The sequence below is a fragment of the Emys orbicularis genome, chromosome 4, assembly GCF_028017835.1.
Source record: "Emys orbicularis isolate rEmyOrb1 chromosome 4, rEmyOrb1.hap1, whole genome shotgun sequence".
Taxonomy (NCBI): Eukaryota; Metazoa; Chordata; order Testudines; family Emydidae; genus Emys; species Emys orbicularis.
In genome coordinates, this window is record NC_088686.1 from 124,159,585 (window position 1) to 124,180,018 (window position 20,434).

Here is a 20,434-nt window from a genome sequence, read left to right on the forward strand (position 1 = left end):
TTCTGTTGGCTCTTATAAGCTAAGAGGGTCAAGCCTAGCCAGCATTTGGATGGGAGATGGTCTAGCAAAATCCTGATGCTGCTCAAAAGTGTGTTAGTATGGAGTATGGAAGCAATTCTGTAGCATGGGGCAGGAGGTGCCATTTTGGGGGGGGGGGCAGTGGATAGGGCAGTGGACTGAGACTCACAAGCTGTGGGGTCAGTTCCCAGCTCTGCCATTTATTCCCTATGTGACCTTGGGCAAGTCATTGTGCCTCAGTTCCCCATCTGTATGGGAGTGATAACCCTTCCTCTCCCCCCACCCTGTGTCTTGTCAGTTTCGGCTGCAAGGGCTGCCAGGCAGGCACCATCCTGTATGATGCGTAGTGTCTAGTGCAATGCGGTCCAAATCTCAGTTGGGCCTCGAGGTGCTACTGGAATATAAACAGAACACTGATCATCCGTCTGCTTGTGCTTGCTGACAGTCCTCCTGTGCTGTTTGCAGGGTTGGGGTGTGTTAATCCCAGTTCTCTGGCCATTTTCCAGTTGGGCTGCTCCCTAAATTTTCTCGGCTGTGTCACCAAGCTCCAAGATCTTTCACCTCCTGTTCCAACCTGTTGTGCAGCGTTGCTGTTAAACAGCTGCCCCGTTCCATTCCAGAGGTGACTGCATTTCAGGGGTTTTTCCCTATGTAGTTGTGTGATCTCTAGCTGAGCAGCTCAATGCACAATGTCAGTTTCTATTTATAGCTCACTGAGGCTGACCTGCTCTCTGACCCATGCAAAAGAGAGGGGGCCAGCTCAGGGGTCTTGCAGGCAGCTGTGCAGTCGTGCACACTCAAATGCTGCAGAATCCTTCATCCCACTGCAGAATGCTAGCAGGCCTCTGGTTTCAATGTATCCCCTTACAGAGCTCTCTAGTTCCTTCCAAACCTCTCCCCAGAGCTAGGTGTAATCACCTGTTGTACTATGGGCCTAATTTCCCTGGCTGGAATCTCAGGCAGGGATTAGTTATAGAAACAAGGCTGTTGAACCCACTGTTTAGGAGGAGATCCTAAATTCCATCACCCACTCACTAGAAGGCAGGGGAAAGGGATGCAGGCGGCTTGGGTTCTAATCCTGCCTTTGGCAGGGACTCTCGGGTCTGGGCAGTTCCTGGCACAAAAGGGCCCTGATCTCAGTCGGGCAGGGCCTGTCTCTCGGTGTGTGTCTGTGCATTGCCTGGCACAGTGGGGCCCTGATCCCAGCCCTCCTCTTACACTAATAACCCTGGCTGCCTAAGCTGGAAACATTGTGTGCCTGCTTTATCACAGGTAGAGGAACTGGGGTCCCGGGTGGGCCAAACCCAAGTGGTGCTGTGACCCCAAGTGCCAGGCTGCATTAACACCACTGTCTCACAGCTGGAGAGGTGGGTGTGTTGGGGCTCCTGGGCCCAGCGGTTCAGGCTGCTGGTGGGGTGGGGGAGCTCCTAAGAGAAGAAGAGGAGGGTCAGGCGAAGCGGTCCCCTTGTTTTACTGCAGCAGCCCCCGTTTACACAGGTGTAAGTCAGGCCACATGCTATCAGCCCAGGGGGAGGCGGGCACCCTGGCCCCTGCCTGCCTGGGGCCCGATCAGTGCCCGCTCCGCCCACAGCCTATACCTAGTTGGCTCAGCCCCGACGGGCGCCGGGCCTGGAGCCGTGTATCTCGGGTGGGTCCCTGTCCAGGCAGGGCTGGGCAAGCGGCCCAGGGGGAGGGGAAGCCGGAGCCAGCCTTGCCAGATGTGGGAAAGGGGACGAGGGGGTGCTGCGCCTCCCCCCGCCACGCCTGCCAGCAACAGGGCGTCTGTGCTTGGACCCTCCCACTCCTGCTGCTCCCCCGGTGCGGTGCCTCTGCCCGCCGTGGGGAGGGGGAAGCTCGCTCCGGCGCTCGCTCGCACACGCCCGCTGCTGGGGGGACCGGAGAGCTGCGCCCTGGGGGTGGCGCATCGGTGCGCGCGGGTCCCCAGCTCGTGGAGCGCCCCCAGCCCGCCGGGGGAGGAGGAAGGGCCCGGGGCGGCCAGCATGCGGTAGCCCCGGGGCGGGAGGAAGGAAGGGGCTCCGGACGGGAGACGCCTGTCATGTTGGCCGGGCTGCTCTTGGGGGCTGCCTGTGTGTCCCTGGTCCTCCTGGGCAGCCCGGGCAGCGCCTATCCCGGCAGGAAGAAGCCGCCCAGTTTTGCCGCGGACAGGTACCGACCCCAGCCCCCATGCCGGGGGCAGCCAAGTCCCAGGCGCCCGGCAAGGCGGCTGGAGCCGCCCGGTGCCGCCGGGGTCAAGCCAGGCAGCGGAGCGTGGCCCCAGCGCCTGCGTCTGTCTGTGCCACCACCCCCGGGGGAGGGGGGACCTCGGGGTCCGTCTGTCCCGCACGCCGCTGTGTGTGCACCGTGCCTTGTGTCCGGCTGCCCCCTGGGCGTGTGTCCGTGCGCGGGGCTTGTCAGCATGTGAGCGCTGCGCCTGGCTCTATCTCGCTGCCCTGCGCCTGTCCTGTGTGTACAAGGCTCGGGCCCTTTTCCTCCCTGTGTGTGTCTGGCCAGGGGCGGGCTCTGCCCTTCCCGTCCGTCTGTCAGACCGCGGCACACTCCTGGCCTTTGCTCCGGCGGTGTGTGTGGAATATTTAATCTTCCTGCGTGTGTCTGTCCACGTGTGATCGCCATGCCCCCCTCACTGTGCTCTGTGTGTGTCTGTCTGTCCCTCTCAGTGTCTTGTCTCCCTGTGGGTCTGTCTGTACCTTTCCCCTTTGCTTGTCTGTCCAGGTCACGCACCAGGCCTTCGCTCTCTGTGTGTGTGTGTTACCCACCATCTGTCTGCCTACGTGTGTCTCTGTCTGGGTCTGGGTCTGGGTCTGGGTCACACTCCAGGTTTTTGCTCTGGGGTGCGTGTTGCTGCACTGTTGCTCCCTGCCAAGGCAGGGGGAAGGATGAGGGAATCCTGGGCTGCCCTTCCCCCAGCAGTTCCTGTTGGGAGCAGAGGGGATGTCAGTCCCAGGACCCTGTTCCCCAGCACAGAGCTCACACTCTTCTGGTCTTCTAGAGGCAGCTCTCAGTGGGGCCCTGGTGGAGTCGCAGCCTCAGGAAAGCAAGGGCTCCAGGGAACATGGAAAGCCAAGCACCCCAGGCCTTGCATCCTGCTGCCTGGTGCTAACCCCCATGGGGCCTTAGTTGAGTCTCTGCCCAGAGGGGTCATCCCTGCATCTGCAGCAGGAGAAGGGGTAGGGGCAGTTTGTCCTTCCCTATATCCCCCCTGCACCTTTGTTCTGGGGTTGCTGTCGCCACCCTGAAGCCCCGTCCCAGAGAATCTGATGTTTCTCTCCTTCCCAGGCACCGTGTGGGGCCGCATGTTTGCCTCTCCGGCTTTGGGAGTGGATGCTGCCCTGGGTGGATGCCATCCCCAGCCAACGGGCAGTGCACTCTGCGTGAGTATCCTGTGCCCTCCATGACCCACCACCACCTGGTACCTGCAGCACAGACAGCGCCTCCCCTATCTGCCCCCAGGTGCCCGGTACTCTGTCTTTCCATGGCACAATGGCACCCCCGGGGGGGGGGGGGGGGTAGGGGTAATGGCAACCACTGACCAGGCCACCCAGGGCAGAAATACCCATCATGGCTCCTGCCCCTCCTCCCATCGCTGAGAGGGGGCCGTATTCACCCCATTCCCCAAGAGATCCATTCCCCCCCAACTGCTTCCTTCATGTGCCCCCACCATCCCCTGCCCCCAGCGGCCAATGCTCTCCCATGGGATCTGCAGCCTGTCTGTCCAGCAGGGGATTGAGGGGCTCTTTCCAGACAGTGCCTGCTCTCCCCATTGGCTCATGCCAGGCTGGGTGTGTAAGAGCTGCTGCCCCGGGTGGAGCTGTCACCGAGGGGTCCCTCTGTGTCCTGACCGGCGTCTCTCCCGGCCCCTCTCCCACAGCACTCTGCTCCTTTGGCTGTGGCAGCGGCTGGTGCATCGCCCCCAACGTCTGCTCCTGCCGGGATGGAGAGCAGGGCATCACCTGCCCAGGTAACTAGATCCCTTTGCTGAATGCTTGTGGCCCTTTATCTGCAGCCAGAGCCATTCATAGGAGAAGGGCACTATCTAGGGCTAAAACCAGGGGGCTGGGAGGCCTTGTGAGGCTAAGCTATCCGTGCAGTTGGGTGGTAACGTGGTGCCTGTGTGAGGGGCTGCAGCAATGGTGGCACAGACTGGCCTGTCCCAAGGGCAGAGAGCCACAAGCGGCTGCCCTGCTGCCAGGTTGTACTGCCCAGCTCCACTTAGGAATCAGAGCCCAGGGCTGCCCGTCTCCAACGAGGGAGTGTGGGCTGGGTCCCAACATCTGGAGAGGGTCTGACTCCACAAAGCACTATGTGGTGGGAGTAGCGGGGGGCCTCGGAGCGGCGCTGGAAGGCCGTGACCCGGCAAGGGGCTGCAGGCAGCGGCGTGGCTGTGTCGGTGGGTTCCTGCGCCAGCATTCTCAGTACGTAGTGCAGGCAATGGGCTCCCAGGGCAGTTGCCAAACCCTGCTCCAATTGCGGTGCCTGTCTCAATGAGCCAAGGCAAACAGAGGCGCGGGTAGGAACAGTGAGGGATCATCCACCATGGGAGGACCCAGCCGACTGGGAGTCTGAGGAAGAACATGGGCGGAGGTGGCGGGGGAACCAGAGCCGGCTCGTAGCTCAGGGACAGAGGGCTGGGTGTGCAGAGGACACCCACTCACCCAGAGAAGATCCTAGAAGAGAGTCACCTGTGCAGCCCAGGCCCAGACTCCGGGTGGTGCCACCATGCAGCGCACTCATGGAGAGCCAGAGGGGACCAGAGGGCTGTCCGGATCCAGCAGCTTCCACTGTCTATTAACCGCAGCTGAGGCCAGAGTGGGTCTGAGCCCATCTTCTCCATGGACAGGGTGGCACTGGAGTTCCCTGTTCCCAGTGACCCTCATGCTGCAGTGTTGATCTCTCCTCCCTGGGTCTCTGTGTGACGAACTGGGACTGTTCCTACTGCGGTCTGTGAGTGCTGACGGGAGTGTGGCTGGGATAGTCTGCATTGGGGGATGGGAGACTGACTGAAAATACCTGAGCCTGTAACATGAGAACCCAGGAGGGGGCTGGGGCGAGGTGACACCTTTGCCCGGGAAACTGAACAAAGGCTGTGGGAGGGGTCGCTGAAGGCAGAGTCTCGGAGCTGGCTAGTGACCATGGCTGGGAGGCAGACGGGGCTCTGACCTCCCAAGGGGGCTGGGAGCCCGAGGACCCCGAGATGGACCTAACTGAGGGGTATCCTGTTGTCTGTGCCTGCAAGACCAGTCTTGGACTGTATTCCTGTCGTCTAAATAAACCTTCTGCTTTACTGGCTGGCTGAGAGTCATGGTGAATCGCAGGACGCCGGGGGTGCAGGGCCCTGAGTCCCCCCATACTCCGTGACAACTGGTGGCAGCGGCGGGATCTACTGCACCCCGTGGACGGCGCTTCCTGCAGTAAGTGACTGGGGAGAAGTAAAACGAAAGGGGATTGACGGGGACCAGGCGTGCTGAGGAGTCAGAGAGAGACGGTTATCACCCCTGGGAGTGTGTGACCAGCGAGAAGGACTTTTGCAGTAACAGGGTCCCCCGGGGGATCGCAGCGAGTGGTCCCAGGGGCAGAGGAGTCTGCAGCTCGACCCTGGCAGAGAGGTGGTGACCTCGAGAAGGGCTGGCACACTAGGGGTCTCCCTGGAAACTGTGGGGAGCGGTGAGCACACAGGCCTGTGAGTGGCCAGCAGGAAGATGTATGCCAAGCGGCTTAAGAGCGACCTGGTGGAGCTGTGCAAGCAGAGGGGGGTGCGCATTGGGAGGCTCACCAAAGAACAGCTCATTGCCCAGCTGGAGAAGGGAGATCGCGCGAATGAACTGATCCCTGTCTCTGAGGGAAGCAGCCTGGCAGATGCAGCGCAGGCCCCAGTGTCTGTCCCAGCTGGGAGTGGTCAGCCGGCTGCTGAGGGCTTCCTGAGACCCCTCCTTCCTATGCCTAGGGGAAGGGTGGGGAGGAGCCCAGCAAATACCGAGGGCGCAGTGACCCCCCCGGCCAGCAGGGGATCCTCCCGGCAACGCTCGCCGGCCAGCAGGGAATCCTCCCGGCCACGCGCAGCATCCGTGGAGCGGAATGGGCTGGAATGGGAGATAGAGCTAAAACTGAGAGAGCTGGAGGATCGTGAACACCAGAGACAGCATGAACGGGAGGAGAAAGAGAAACTGAGGCAGCATGAACAGGAGGAGAAAGAGAGACAGAGGCATCATGAACGGGAGGAGAATGAGAGACAGAGGCATCATGAACTGGAGCTGGCGAGGCTGAAGGGCCGCGAACCCCCGGCTGCGGTGAGTGAGGGGGGACCCAGGACTGCACGGAGCTTTGATAAGTGCATCCTGGCCCCACGTAAGGAGGGGGAGGACATGGATGACTTCCTGGATGCCTTTGAGACGGCCTGCGAGCTGCACCAGGTTGATCCTGCAGACAGACTCCGGGTTCTCACCCCCTTACTGGACCCCAAAGCCGTGGCCTTGTACCGCCAACTGGAAGAGGCGGAGAAAGGGGACTACGAACTATTCAAAAAGGCCCTGTTACGTGAGTTTGGGCTGACTTCTGAGATGTACCGGGAAAGGTTCCGGAGTCAGGATAAAACCCCTGAGATCTCATACCTGCAACTAGCCGTCCGCATGGAAGGATACGCCAGCAAGTGGGCAGATGGGGCCCAGACGAAGGAGGACCTGGTTAAACTGCTGGTACTGGAGCAACTGTATGAGCGGTGCCCATCCGACCTGAGGCTGTGGTTGGTGGACAAAAAGCCAGAGAACCCGCGACATGCAGGCCGGCTGGCCGATGAGTTTGTAAAGAGCCGGTCAGGGGATAACAGGGAGGAGTCCCAAAGGAACAGTCCCACCACAACGCAGAGCGAGAGTCACCATGGGCCATCCCAGCGGAAAAATACGGAGAAACCCCACCAAAGGGGAAGATCCAGCGTCAGGTCCATCCAACCCACTCGAGGGGACCCCTGGGACATGGTCTGCTATCACTGTGACCAGAGAGGTCACATACGGGCCCAGTGCCCCAGGCTCAGGGACAGACTGAGCAGACCAAACCCACAGAGGGTTGACTGGGTAGAGACCCAGCCGGGCGAGAGGCAGCACTCCCAGGGAAGGGGGGCTGGCAGAGTACCCCCTGCTAAGGAGGGAGGAGAGCCCCAGGCCTGCTCTGCGGGGCGGGATGCTCCAGACTCAGGGTTTTTGGTTTATACGGTGGGCGCGGGGCGGTCCCTCCGGAAAGAGTACCTCGTTCCCCTGGAAGTGGATGGGAGGAAAGTCGATGGATACTGGGATACGGGCGCAGAGGTGACGCTGGTCCGGCCCGAGGTGGTGGCCTCAGATCGGATGGTGCCCAACACCTTCCTGACTCTGACGGGGGTGGGTGGGACCCCATTCAAGGTACCTGTGGCGAGGGTACGCCTGAAGTGGGGGCCCAAGGAGGGCCCCAAGGACGTGGGGGTACACCCGTATTTGCCCACTGGGGTGTTGATGGGGGGGGACCTGGAGGACTGGCCAAGCAACCCCCAGAATGCACTGGTTGTGACCCGCAGTCAGAGCCGGCGAGGAGCACTGCGCCCTGACCTTGGGGAGGGTGCCTTGCCCGAGGCGCAGGACCCTAACCTGGTGGGGAGGGAACACCCAGGGACACGGCTCAGGGAGGCTGCGGCTTCAGACCCAGCCGGTGAGAGAGAACAGGTGGCCATCCCTGTCCCAGCTGCTGAGTTCCAGGCCGAGGTGCAAAAAGATCCCTCCTTACGGAAGATAAGGGACCTGGCCGACCTCGGTGCGGTACAGACCATGGGGAGAGGTGGCCGGAAAAGGTTCCTGTGGGAGAAGGGGTTCCTGTACCGAGAATGGGCTCCCCCAGGGAAAATGGAGTCAGGGGGAATCAGGAGGCAGCTGGTGGTACCCCAGAAGTATCGCCGCCAGCTGCTGTACCGGGCCCATGACATTCCCCTCTCAGGGCACCAGGAAACCTGGCGTACCCAGCAGAGGCTGCTACGGAGCTTTTACTGGCCTGGGGTCTTTGTTACTGTCCGGCAGTACTGCCGATCCTGTGACCCCTGTCAGAGGAGGAGGAAGGCCCGGGACAAGGGGAAAACGGCTTTAGGACCCTTGCCCAGCATAGAGGAGCCTTTCCAGAGGGTGGCCAAGGTTAAAAGGGGGGCTCTGAACCAAGAGAGCCCGAAGCACAGACCTCCAGACTGGAGTGCTGGGAGGAGACCCCAGCCCAGTTGGAACCCCAGGGGTATTGGGGTGGGAAAAGGGCACAGGCTGCATAACCCTTCCCACATGCGAACTGCGAATGCCCTCGAGCACCCCCGACCTAAGGGGGGGCGTGAAACTGGAGGGGCCTGGTGTAATTCTCACCAAGGAATGGGAGGGATGCGGGGGCATCCATGGGAACGGGGGTAGGTTCGAACTTCCCCGGGTCACTGGCTGAAGTGACCCCGCTCAGTTCGGTCTCGAAGGGGGGAGATGTGACGAACTGGGACTGTTCCTACTGCGGTCTGTGAGTGCTGACAGGGGAGTGTGGCTGGGATAGTCTGCATTGGGGGATGGGAGACTGACTGAAAATACCTGAGCCTGTAACATGAGAACCCAGGAGGGGGCTGGGGCGAGGTGACACCTTTGCCCGGGAAACTGAACAAAGGCTGTGGGAGGGGTCGCTGAAGGCAGAGTCTCGGAGCTGGCTAGTGACCATGGCTGGGAGGCAGATGGGGCTCTGACCTCCCAAGGGGGCTGGGATGCCCGAGGACCCCAAGATGGACCTAACTGAGGGGTATCCTGTTGTCTGTGCCTGCAAGACCAGTCTTGGACTGTATTCCTGTCGTCTAAATAAACCTTCTGCTTTACTGGCTGGCTGAGAGTCATGGTGAATCGCAGGACGCTGGGGGTGCAGGGCCCTGAGTCCCCCCATACTCCATGACACTCTGCTGCCCCCGCGATCCCAACTGGCCCGTCAGCCTGCTGCCGTATGTGTTTCAGATCCGCCCAATGCCTGCGGGGAGTATGGCTGTGACTTCGCCTGTAACCATGGCGGCTGCCAGGAGGTGGCCCGTGTCTGCCCGCTGGGTTTCTCCATGGTGGAGACGGCCAACGGCGTGCGCTGTACAGGTGAGCACTCATCAGGCCGCCCACCGTCGGGCTGACCCCCGATCAGAGCCCAGACCTGTGGCAGCCAGGGTCACTGAAGCAGCAGAGCTCCGAAGGGCTGTGAGCAGAGGGGTCTGAGTGCCGGCTGGGCATGGGCAGCAATGCAGCCACGCTCGGGATGCCAGAGGGTGACCTGCACCCACTTGGGGTGTGGTGACCGGGCCACAGACAGAGGTGGATGAGCCTGCTTTAGTCTTGGCTAGCAGAGCTGGGTGTTTTCGCTCTGGCATTAGAGGCTTGTCCCATCCATTGGTCCCAAGTTCAATCCCCGCTGACGATGATCCAGCCAGGGGCATGAGTTCCTCGCCTAGAGAGCTCCCCCATCCCTGTCTGATTCTCCCCAGGAAAGGCTGGATCTGCTGGCTGGGACAGGAGTGCCACTTTCTCCTTACAGCTGATGTATGGGCTCCCTGAGCATCCCCGCTGGGGTGCCCATGTTCCCTCAGCTGTAAACAGGGCTGGCTGTGCATGTGTGTCCATGGGAGTGGCCGGGTGCCCTCTCCTCCCCGGACCCCGCTGCCAGGTGGCCCTGTCTCTCTCCTAGACATTGACGAGTGCCTGAACGCCTCCTGTGAGGGGCTGTGCGTCAACACCGAGGGAGGCTTTGTGTGTGAGTGCGGCCTAGGCATGCGGCTTTCCGCCGACCGGCACAGCTGCCAGGGTGAGTCCCTGGACCTCAGGGTGCAGAACGAGGGATCAGAGAGAAAGGTGGGGGTGGGGACTGGGCCGAGTGGCTGGTACCAGTGTGTGTAGGGAGGGTGGTGGGAGCTCTGGGAAGTTGTGGGGAGCACCTGTCTCATCCTTTCCTCTTCCAGATACGGACGAGTGTCTGGCCAGTCCGTGCCAGCACCGGTGCAAGAACAGCATCGGCAGCTACCGGTGCTTCTGTCGCCCCGGCTACCACCTGCACAGCAACCAGCACTCCTGCTTGGGTGAGCGCCTCCCCCTCCTGCTGATCCGGCCCTCCCCATCCCTCCTGAGAAGCCCCTCTTCCCTCCCCACCCAGCCCTGCCCCTTCTCAGACCCCCCCTCCTCCAGTAAGGCTTTGGTTCCAGAGTGCTGCCCAGTCAGTGATACTCCCCCAGCTCAGGGGAAGAGCTGAGTGCTGGTATCCCCACGCTACCACCAATGGGGCAACCGAGACACTGAGGGGTGAAGGGGCTTCCTCATGGCCATGGCAAGGGACCCAGGAGTGGAAGGGCTCAGTGGCCAGAGTGAAGATCAGGCCCTCGGTGCATTGGAGCTAGTAGGTAGCAGCCGTTGGAGCTGAGCAGATGTTCAGCCCAGCCCCATGAGGTGGGAGCTTTCAGGGGGAACGGGGAATATGGCCCCTGGGCTGAGATTGTTCTAGCTTCTCCCTGATACAGAAGGGGGGACTGTGGCAGTTAAGGTTCCACTGTCTCCCTCTTTAGTGAACCGAGTAGGGGGCCCCCCGGCCTATTCCCTTCTCTCTCCCCGCCGGGCGGCCCTGTGTCACTGCAGCGACTTGAGTGTGGTCCCACCCAACTCACCCTGCTGCGGGGGGAAGGGGGAATGAGGCTGTGGGGTCATCTATTATTGCCGATTTGTGTCGTGGCAGCAGCCAGCAGCCCAACTCCTAGACCAGGTTTCCATGGGGCTGGGGGCAGGACAGACCCAGAGCAAGGAGATGGGCCCTGCCCCACGGAGCTTACAGTCTGAATCCCTTCGTGGTGCCTTTTCAGAGCCGGGGTAGCTCCGAAATGGAGAAAAGGCCTTGCCTTCCCCTGAGGTCCAGTGAGAGGTGCCCCCCAGGCTGACTTTGCCCTTTGGCCTGGCTGAGGGCCATCTCCAGATGGGCCTGAGATATCAGCGTGTGGCGCTGGGGTGCCCGGCTTTGGGGGCCCCTGGTGAGTGGGGAGACAGGCTGGGCTGGCGGTGAACGCCCAGGCCTGGCCATCTCCCCAGTCCCAGCCTGCGTGAGGAAGGGCCCTACCTGGCTCCTGCCCAGACCCAGTGAGCAAGTACAGTCCCCGGGTCCCCTGCCCTCCCTCGCAGCTGGTGCTGCTGCCGGGCACTGACGCCTGGCTCTGCCACCCGCAGATGTGAACGAGTGCCGCCGGCCCAGCGAGAGGCGCCCCTGCCAGCACGCCTGCCACAACACACCAGGCAGCTTCCTGTGCACCTGCCACCCTGGCTACCGGCTCAGCGGGGACAGGATGTCCTGCGAAGGTAAGGGTGGGCCCCGCTCCCCCGCCTGTTGGGGGGGGGGGCGCAGGCCTGCCCACGGTCCCCTGTTGTGGAGAGCATCAGGGTTGGGGTTAGCTCCCGCCCCCATTCTGTGCTGTGGGGAGGGGGCTCTTCCCATTGACAGAGTGGAGAGGGAGTGGGGGTCACGGCTCACGGCGTGGGGAGGTTCTCCATAACGGACTGTGGGTCCGGAGAGCTGGGTTCTGTGCCCTGCAGCACAGGCAGAGCTGGTGTCCCTGGGCCTAGTAGCGTACTCTGGGCATGTCCCGCACCAGTCCCTGGGTCCCCGCCCAGCTGCCCCGGCTCTCCCCAAAGAGCTCCGTGTTGTGTTTCCTTCCAGGCTTCCTGAAAACCATCCCGGCCCCGTCTCCCATCCTGCAGTCCCTGCAGCACCCCCCAACTCTGCTGCTGCTCCCTCCTGACTCTGGGGGACCCCTGCTAGCCCCCAGGGCCTCCCTTCCTTCACATGCCCCTGCCCCCAACCCCAGCCCCCAGCCCCCTTCCTTGCTGACTGCCCCACCACCCATATCCCCCTTGCTCCCGGCTGCCACCGCTGCCCGTGGCGCGTTCTCCCCACTGCTGCCATCGCTGCTCCAAGGGGAAGTCCCCTCGCCCTCGCCTCGTCCCTCTGCTTCTCTGCCGCCCGCCCTTGCCACCTCGCCTCCCCTCTGCTGGCACCAGGGGGCGCCGCGGGAGCACAGCAGCCATTGGACGGAGCCTGGGTGCCTGCACTGTGCCTGCGAGGTACGTACCCTCCCACCGGGTCCCCGGCTCCCCTGCCGCGCTCTGGACAGTCCCCCACTAACCGGCCTGTCCCATTGCAGGGGGGCCAAGTGGTGTGTGAGGCGGAGAGCTGCAGGATTGCCTGTTCCCACCCGCTGCCCCCGAAGGACGGGGGGTGCTGCCCCAGCTGCACAGGTGAGACCTGCACCCCCTAGTCTCTCTGGCTCAGGCCCACGGGGTCCGTTGGGGTCACCAGAGCCTGGATGGTTCGGTCCCTGCTGGTTCCTGTCCCAGGTGTGGGTTGTTTCCCAGCCTGAGTGGTGCCCAGCTGGCTGGGCTGTACGATTGCTTCTTGGCGGTCTGTGTGGGTGCCCAGCTCAGCTGTGGCCCTGAGGACATCTGGGAAGGCTCATGATGTCTCCCCCAAGCGGAGCTGCGAGCCCAGGCCTGTGCCCAGTAGCCTCATGCTGCCCTTGCTTTCCCGTCTCTCGCAGGCTGTTGGCACGAGGGGGTCGCCCGGGCCGAGGGGGATGTGTTCTCTGTGGCTGACGGAAATTGCACAGTCTGCATGTGCCTGGTGAGCATGGCACTGGCTAGGGGATCCAGGCACCTTTGGGGTCTCTGAGGAATGATGTGAGCTTGCTACCCAGACTGGGCTGGAGGGGATTCCCTAAGGAATTTCTTCCCTGTCCCGGAACTCCTGTGACATCGGTACCCAGGGAAGCGGGGAGCCAGAGGCTTAGTGAGGTCACTGTCCAGGTGACTGATTAGAGGCGGTGGCCATGGTGACGTGGCCCCTCAGCTGGGGGTTCAGGGACAGAGACATGGCCCCTCAGGTGGATCAGGAGATGTGGCGCTTTGGTGGGGGGATCAGACATGGCAACATGGCCCCCTCCTTGTGGGGTTGGACATGGGTTTAAATAAGCACCCAGAGGAGGGAAGAGTTTCCCAGTGCCAGGTCTGTGGCATGGGGCCCTGGATCTATCCCTGGCATTCCCTTTGGTTTCTCTCTCTTCCAGGCCGGCAATGTGTCCTGCATCTCCCCTGAGTGCCCTCCAGGCCCCTGCCCCAGCCCTGCCCAGGCCAACTGCTGCTCCTGCCAGCCAGGTGGGTCCCTCAGCAGCTACGGTCCTCAGTTCTGGAGGCTCTGTGGAGTTCCTGGTGTGAAAGGGGTGCCCCATCGGCTGGGGCAATGGGTCTTGTAGATCAGAGAGGAGGAGGATTTGGGGAGGTGGAGCCCAGCGACTGCTTCAGTGATGGGGTAGCAATGACTACACAGAGAATGTGTGGTCAGTGGTGAGGCAGCATGGCATAGTGGTCAAAGCATGGGATGACAAGTCTGGCCTCCTGGGTTCTCTCCCCAACTGGGGGAACTCTGGCAAGTTGCTTAAGCTCACCGTGCCTCAGTTTCGCTGCCTAGAAATGGGGAGTGTGACCCCTGGGGTGGGTGGGTTGGTCTGAGGCACTTGGAGACTTGCACCCAGGGGGCCTGTTTGAAAAGCCAGGGTCCCATTGTGTGACGGCTCCGGCTGGCCGCGTTTCCTGCCATCCCGGTACCAACCGTCCCTTTCCCCCATCCCCTCAGCCACGTGCGATTTCCACGGGCGCACGTACATGCACGGAGCCGAGTTCAGCTTGGATGGAGACAACTGCACCACCTGCATCTGCCGGGTAGGCCTCAGCCCCCCTGTCCCGGGCTCCCTAGCACAGTGCAGGGGGGTCCTCACCACCTGGGGTCAGTGCCTGCTCACGCATCGCAGAGGTACAGGGCTGCTCCACCCCAGACCTAGGTGCCAGGGAAAGGCATGGCCTGTGGGGATGCCCAGGCCAGGGTAGGAGTGTGGGGGGCTAGCAGACAGAGGGCGCCTTCTCCTAGGAGCCCATGGGGGGGATGTGGAAAGGGAGTGAGGGCTGAGGCCAGGCTGCCTCGGTTGGAGTCCTCTGCGTGAAAGCTCTGGCAGGGCCTGCGGTGCAGTGAGGATGAGGAGCGGGAGGAAGGAGACGTGGGGCACTGCCCTGCCCCCTTTTCCCCCCAGCTCGTGTGCGACACATCTCTTCCCCAGAGTGGCGAGGTGGAGTGCTCCTTCGCCCCCTGTCCCGAGCTGGCATGTCCCCGCCAGGACTGGCTGCTGGCCCCGGGGCAGTGCTGCTTCTCCTGCCGGGAGCCTGCACCAGCGTCAGGTGAGAGCCTGCGCAGGGGTATGTGCATGTGCTTGCGACGGGCAGGGGCCTTTGTGTGTGACACGCAGGGTGTTTTTGTCATGGGCAGGGGGATGGGCAAGGTGTGTGTGTGATGGGTGGGTAGGTGTAGGGCTCTGTGTGTGTGTGTCTATTACCCACAGTCCCCCACCTCTCAGGCTGCGCCCATTGGGCTCCCTGCCCCTCCTATCTACTCCCCTCCTCTCCCGTCAGCCCCAGCCCAGCTCTGAAGCTCTCTCTCTCTCTCCCTGGCCAGGTTGCTTCGTGGATGACAATGGGGTAGAGTTTCCGATCGGACAGATCTGGTCTCCGGGTGATCCCTGTGAGTTATGCATCTGCCAGGTGAATGAGAACCTGCTCTACTTCACTCTCCTTACCTGTCCTTACAGCATGCAGTGCGCCCCCTCTGCCCTGCACCCTGCGCTAGCCTTCCCTGGCTGGGGCTGGGGGCCGAGCGCTGTGCCTTATGGATATTGAACCCTCCAGAAGGACTCCACAGCTCTCTGCTGGTGCGTGCTCACTTGGCACTGAAGTGCAGGCCCCCGTCGGATGGACTGTGGCAGCACACAGCATCGATGGGCCAGGGCTGGCTGTGCGGGGCAGTCGGCCAGGCCGTGTGTGCCGTGAGTTTCTGTCAAGTGCTTCTCTCTTGCAGGCAGACGGCTCGGTGAGCTGCAAGAGGACAGACTGTTTGGAGACGTGTCCTCACCCCATTCAAATCCCTGGCCAGTGCTGCCCGGATTGCTCAGCAGGTAACCAGGCCGGGGGTCCCCTCCCAGGGAGCGACCATCTGCAGTGAGAAGCCCAGGGACAGAGTAGCTCCCCCCTCCATGGCCCAGCCAGCCCTCGTCCTCTCTGCTCAGACAGACGTCAGCCAAGCCACTGAGTGCTCCTGGGGACATGGAGACCCAACCCCCTACTATAGGCCAAGCAGCCCTCAGACAGGAACAGCTTTTGGTCATCACCAGTGTGGGGCTGACTTTGAACCAGCGACCCAGCTGTGAATGGCTCTCCCTCCATCCCTTGAGCCGTTCTGGTGGAGAGGGCTCTGGGTGTGTCCCACACAGGCTCTGTTCCTGCTCTTGGTCTCTCCAATCTGCCAGGTGTGCCCTGGCCCCCCGGGAGGCAGTTGACTTTCTGGTGGGAGGTGCCATGACTGTGCCTTTCCCTCTCTCTCCTCCCTGAAGGCTGCACCTACATGGGAAGGATCTTCTACAACAACGAAACCTTCCCTTCCGCCCTAGACCCCTGCCTCAGCTGCATCTGCCTGGTAAGGGCTTCACCTTCCCTCCAAGCATGTCTGTAGGAAAGGCCTCTCAGGTCCATTAGACCACACGGTCTAAGCCAAGGGGTTTTATCCAGCCTGGGGCTGCACCTTCAACTTCAGGCCCAGGGCTGCTCCAGATGGGTAGAACATGCAGAGTATGGAGGCAGGCACCAAGGTCCCTGGACCAGGGAAGAAGAGTCCAGTGGGGTGCATTGGATGCATCCGATGAAGTGGGCGGTAGCCCACGAATGCTTATGCTCAAATAAATTTGTTAGTCTGTAAGGTGCCACAAGTACTCCTGTTCTTTTTTCAATTAAAAATGAAGTCGCTGTGCGTCATGGGAGTTGTAGTTCAGTTGCCTCATACTCCCAGTCTCCTCTATGGGCTGGGCTCCCTAGTTGGACTACATCTCCCATGCACTAGGGGGAGGTAGTTGCATCATGGGAGATGTAGTCTAGGCAGGGAGTCCAGCCCATAGAGAAGAATGGGGACATGAGGCAATTGAACTAAAGCTCCCATGGGTCAATGCAAGAGCAGTTTCTAATCAAAACGTTTCATTTTGTTGAAAACTCAATTTCCTGTTGAAAAGCTGTTTCAAAGGAGAATTTCCCATCAGCTGTAGGCGTAACCCACTGTGTCTCCTGCAAGTCGTAGTCTCCCAGTCACCTGCCTACCTTGTGTTGCTGCTAAGGCAGAGTCCTAGTGTTGCTGTTCTGTGTCCTACAGCTGGGCTCCGTGGCTTGTTCCCCTGTAGACTGTATCATCTTCTGTATGTACCCGTTCCACCCGGAGGGAAAATGCTGCCCTGTCTGTTATGGTAAGTGCCTAAGCCCTGGCGAGCCCCGGAGTTCTACCCTGGCTGCTTCCAAACCACCATGGGCCTCGACCACCTCTGATCTTACCACCAGGGGAAGAGGGTCTGGTGTGGTCAGTATTGGGATGGGAGACCTCACAGGCTGCAGGTAGGGGCATTGGGGGGCTCAGTCCAGATAGCTCCTCTCTGAGTCATTGCTGACCCCAATGCCCCTGTGCAGTGCTAGGGGTGCTGTGCTGCCGAGAGTGGCGTGGGGGCTCAGTAGAGGGAGCTTTCTTCTCACAGTCAGGACTGACCCCAGGGCGCCAGGATCTGTGCTGCAGGGAGCAACGCGGGGTGTTGTGCTGCAGGAAGTGGGGTAGGTTACTCAGTAGAAGGCTTTCCCAATGCATCAGGGAGGCTCAATATGGGGTATTCTCCTCTTACAGTCAGCCCTGACCCCAGTGTCCCAGTGCAGTGCAGTGCCGGGGGACAGTGCAGTCGGATGTGCTTTCTTGTGGGTGAGTTGTAAGATGAAGGCCCTAACCACTTGTGGTCATGAAAACTCCCTTTGCACTTTAGTGAGGTTTGGGGTGTTGCCTTTGGGTAAGTCCCCAAGCAGTGTGAATTAGGTACAACATTCAGCTTCACTTCCTGTCCTACACTCTCTTGTGCAGCATTGCCATGGGCTGCTAAACACCTGCAGCATCCTCGCCTCAGAGGTGGCTGCATGTCAGTGTTGGGTGAAGTGATTCTTCTGTTGTTGTTTGGGTTACAGCAGTGCCTGGAGACCCTAGCTGAGATCAGAGCCCCATTGTGCTAGGCACTGTACATACACACAGCAACCTCTTCAAGGCAGGGACTATCCCTAAATAGGCAAGGCAAATAAAGGGCGGGAAGAGAAACTGAGGCACGGAGTGGGGAAGTGACTTGCCCAGGGTCACCCAGAAGAGGCAAGAATAGAACCAAGGTGTCCTGACTCCCAACCCTGTGCTCTATCTAGTGTGTGTGTGTGTTACTATCACATCCAATCTCTATATAGTTACTGTAATGTTAAAGCTTGTCTCTTCCCCTGGCTGGGTGTCTGTCCTCTGCAGATTGTAACTACGAAGGCAGGAAGGTGGTGAATGGACAGATGTTTGTACCGGAGGGTGAGCCCTGCATTCACTGCATTTGCCAGGTGAGCTGTTCCCCTCGGAGGGGAGGGAGCTGATGGGGATTGTTCTGGGGGAAGGATGGGAATGGGCATCCCTCAGCATCAGCCAAGAGTCCCATGGACTGTGTTGCCATGAGTGTCTATCCTGTGGGGCCTCCAGGGGCTAGTGTGAGGGGACGCTGAGCCCCGCTGGGAACTGCCCTCCTGGGTGCTGGTGCACGAGGGGATGCTGGGAACTGCCCTCCGGGGGGCTGGTGTGATATGGGCCGAGGGGATGATGGGAGCTGCCCTCTGGGGGCTGGTGTGATATGGGCCGAGGGGATGCTGGGAACTGCCCTCTGGGGGGCTGGTGTGATATGGGCCAAGGAGATGCTGGGAACTGCCCTCTGGGGAAGCGATGGGGCCTGGTGTGATATGGGCTGAGGGGACGCTGGGAGTTCCCCTTTGGCTCCTGTAGTGCTGCAGGCCTTTGCTTTGGACAAGGGTCCAGTGGGCCTGGGCATGACTGAAGGAAAAGCCAGCGGGTTGCTGGGTGTGTGGAGGAGCTGTCCCCACAAATTGGGGTCGTTTGTCCCGGCCCGGCAGAGAGATGGAGAATGCGGGTGTTCACAGGCTGTCGTGTCTCACCCCTTCCTTTTCCCCCTCTCTCAGTTGGGGGAGGTGAGCTGCGAGAGGAGGCCCTGTGCCCGCTCTTGCACTGAGCCCTCGGCGCTCCCTGCCGCCTGCTGCCCTGCCTGCCAAGGTAATAGCCCTGCACACCTGGCCTCCCTATCCCTGTGCCCTTGGAGTTGGCACAGGCTCTTCCTCCTCCCCCCCCCCCCCCCGCCTACAGAGGGAGCTTTGCCCTTGTGGCAATGACCCTGAACAGGTCGCTGTCATGGACCGAAGCCAGGAGGGCTGGAGTGGAAAATTGATCCTCCGCTGCCTGAGCTATGGAGCAGGCCCCTTCGTGCAGCAGCGACAAGAGCTGACTCAGAAGCCCCTGTGTGTGGCAAGGCCACTAGAGGGGCATGGAGAGCAGGCCTGATGCGTGGGCACCCTTGGCACCTCCCGCCCGCAGGGCCCTGGGATGTGATGTCATGTCAGTCACTGCGGCGCCTCCAGGTGAGGCTGTAACTGGGTGCCACTGTCTGGTGTGGAAGAGCCCCCGGGCTTAAGGTAGCCCTGTAGGACAAGCCCCCCATGCCTGCCTGAGGGGCTCGTGTAGGGGAGCACGGTGCCAGGCTGTGGAGCAGGCATGCAGGCTTCGTGCCTGGGTTCCTGGGGTTCCCTAATCTCAGGCCCTTGCCGTACAGCGCTCTGGCCCCCCCATGGGCCCCATGCCCCCGGATGGGTGTACCACAGCCCTGGGGGAAGGCGCTAATGATGTCCCTGTCTCCATTAACCGCAGATGCTCCAGTCCCTCTGGAGGACAGCCCTGTCCTTGTCCACGCAGACGATGCAGAGGCTGGGAAATCCCCATCCCGCAATCCCAGAGAGAACTCCATGGACCAGCCCAGGGCCAGTGACTGCCGCCTCTGCCCCAGTTCCCCGGCTCCTGCTTCTCCCAGCCCAGAGCTCCTCGCAGGAAGGAACACGCCCCGCTGGGACGCTGGGCCCGTGAACACGGCTGGGCCCCCTCCGGCTGGGCCCCCTCCAGCTGGGCCAGGGTCCTTGGGATCCCGTATGGCTCCCTCGGGGCCTTCTCTGCGCCCCACCGTTCTGATAGAAACCTCTGGGCCGGTGACTGCAGTTCCAAGCCCCAATCAGCCCCCTTCACCCACCCCTGCAGGGCCCAGAACTGCCCCCCGGACCCTCATCCCCAGCGCCGGCTTGGTCCCTGCTCCTCAGAAGCATTCCACGCTCCCATCAGAGGGAGCGGAGCCCCCCCCGTGTGAGGAGAGCATGCCTGGCCAGCCAGCTGCGTAGTGCCCCTCGCTGAGGGGATGTGGAGCGCCCGGCCCGTTGCAGCAGCGTGAGGAGGAGGAGGAAACTGACAGGAGAGATGAGCTTGATCGAACGGGGTGGGGGAGGGAAAGGAGGCATCACGTTGTTCTGAGCGGCGTGTATGGGAAGAACCACTGCCTCTTCCCCTGCCCGTGCCTCGCCTGCTCCCTCCCCAGATCCTGCTAGACAGCAGATGCCTCAGAAGGGGCAACGTGTGGGCGGCTCCACACCCCGCTGGTGGGGAGGAGACGGCTTGGCCCTGGCCCGGCTGCCTGAGCAATCCCAGGAGATGAGGGGTGCCATGATGCTCTGGGAGGACATGGTGCCTAGCTGAGATACCATGACTCAAGATTTTCCAGGCATGTGCGAGTTGCCAGCCTCCTTACAACCAAAGTGTGGGAGGAGATGGGGAAGGGCCGAGAGCATGCCCAGCTCCCTGCATCGGGTGGGACGCACCCACCTGGTCCCAGGGGATGATCCCTGTGCAGGGCTCCTGAGACAGGTGAATCGCCCCACCCTTTGGGGTGGTCCCTGCCTCAGCCAGGCCCAGGGCCCCTGGATCCAGCCCTGAGATCTCCCGCCACTTCTTGCAGACTCGTGTTTAAACCTTAGAGCTGAGATTTCAAAACTTCCTAAGGAATTTGAACACCCAGTTCCCAACTGGGCATCCAGATCCCCTGGGCCACTTTGCAAGTCCCACCCTAGATTCCTTGGGGCTGCTGGGAGGCTTTCCCAAGCTACCCCTGATGGACAGGTATCTGATCGCCCATCAGGGCCAGCCTGCCCGTTCTATGGTGAATAGTAATAAAGTTTTCCCTACTAATCCAAGCATTCCCTGCTGCCACCTACAGCTGGCTCTGGCCATGGGGACGAGTACAAACTGAGTGGGCTCAGCAACCCTAGGGCTGATACCCTTAGTGGTGGGGTGATGGCCTGGAGGTGGCAGGTTCTTCCTCTCCTACTACCATCTCCTCAGCCAC

General features: G+C 61.4%; 1 protein-coding gene across 1 annotated transcript; it reads left to right on the forward strand.

Annotated features, from left to right (window-relative positions):
* Positions 1–2,074: 2,074 nt before the first annotated feature.
* VWCE (von Willebrand factor C and EGF domains) lies at positions 2,075–19,566 on the forward strand. The gene is given in 21 exon segments (XM_065404191.1): positions 2,075–2,184; positions 3,313–3,407; positions 3,905–3,994; positions 9,015–9,143; positions 9,727–9,843; positions 9,998–10,114; positions 11,244–11,372; positions 11,731–12,134; positions 12,215–12,308; positions 12,608–12,690; positions 13,133–13,220; positions 13,699–13,784; positions 14,177–14,294; positions 14,569–14,654; positions 14,968–15,064; positions 15,500–15,582; positions 16,306–16,396; positions 17,470–17,552; positions 18,180–18,270; positions 18,919–19,313; positions 19,315–19,566. Coding segments are annotated over 21 exon segments (2,838 nt in total).
* Positions 19,567–20,434: the final 868 nt, after the last annotated feature.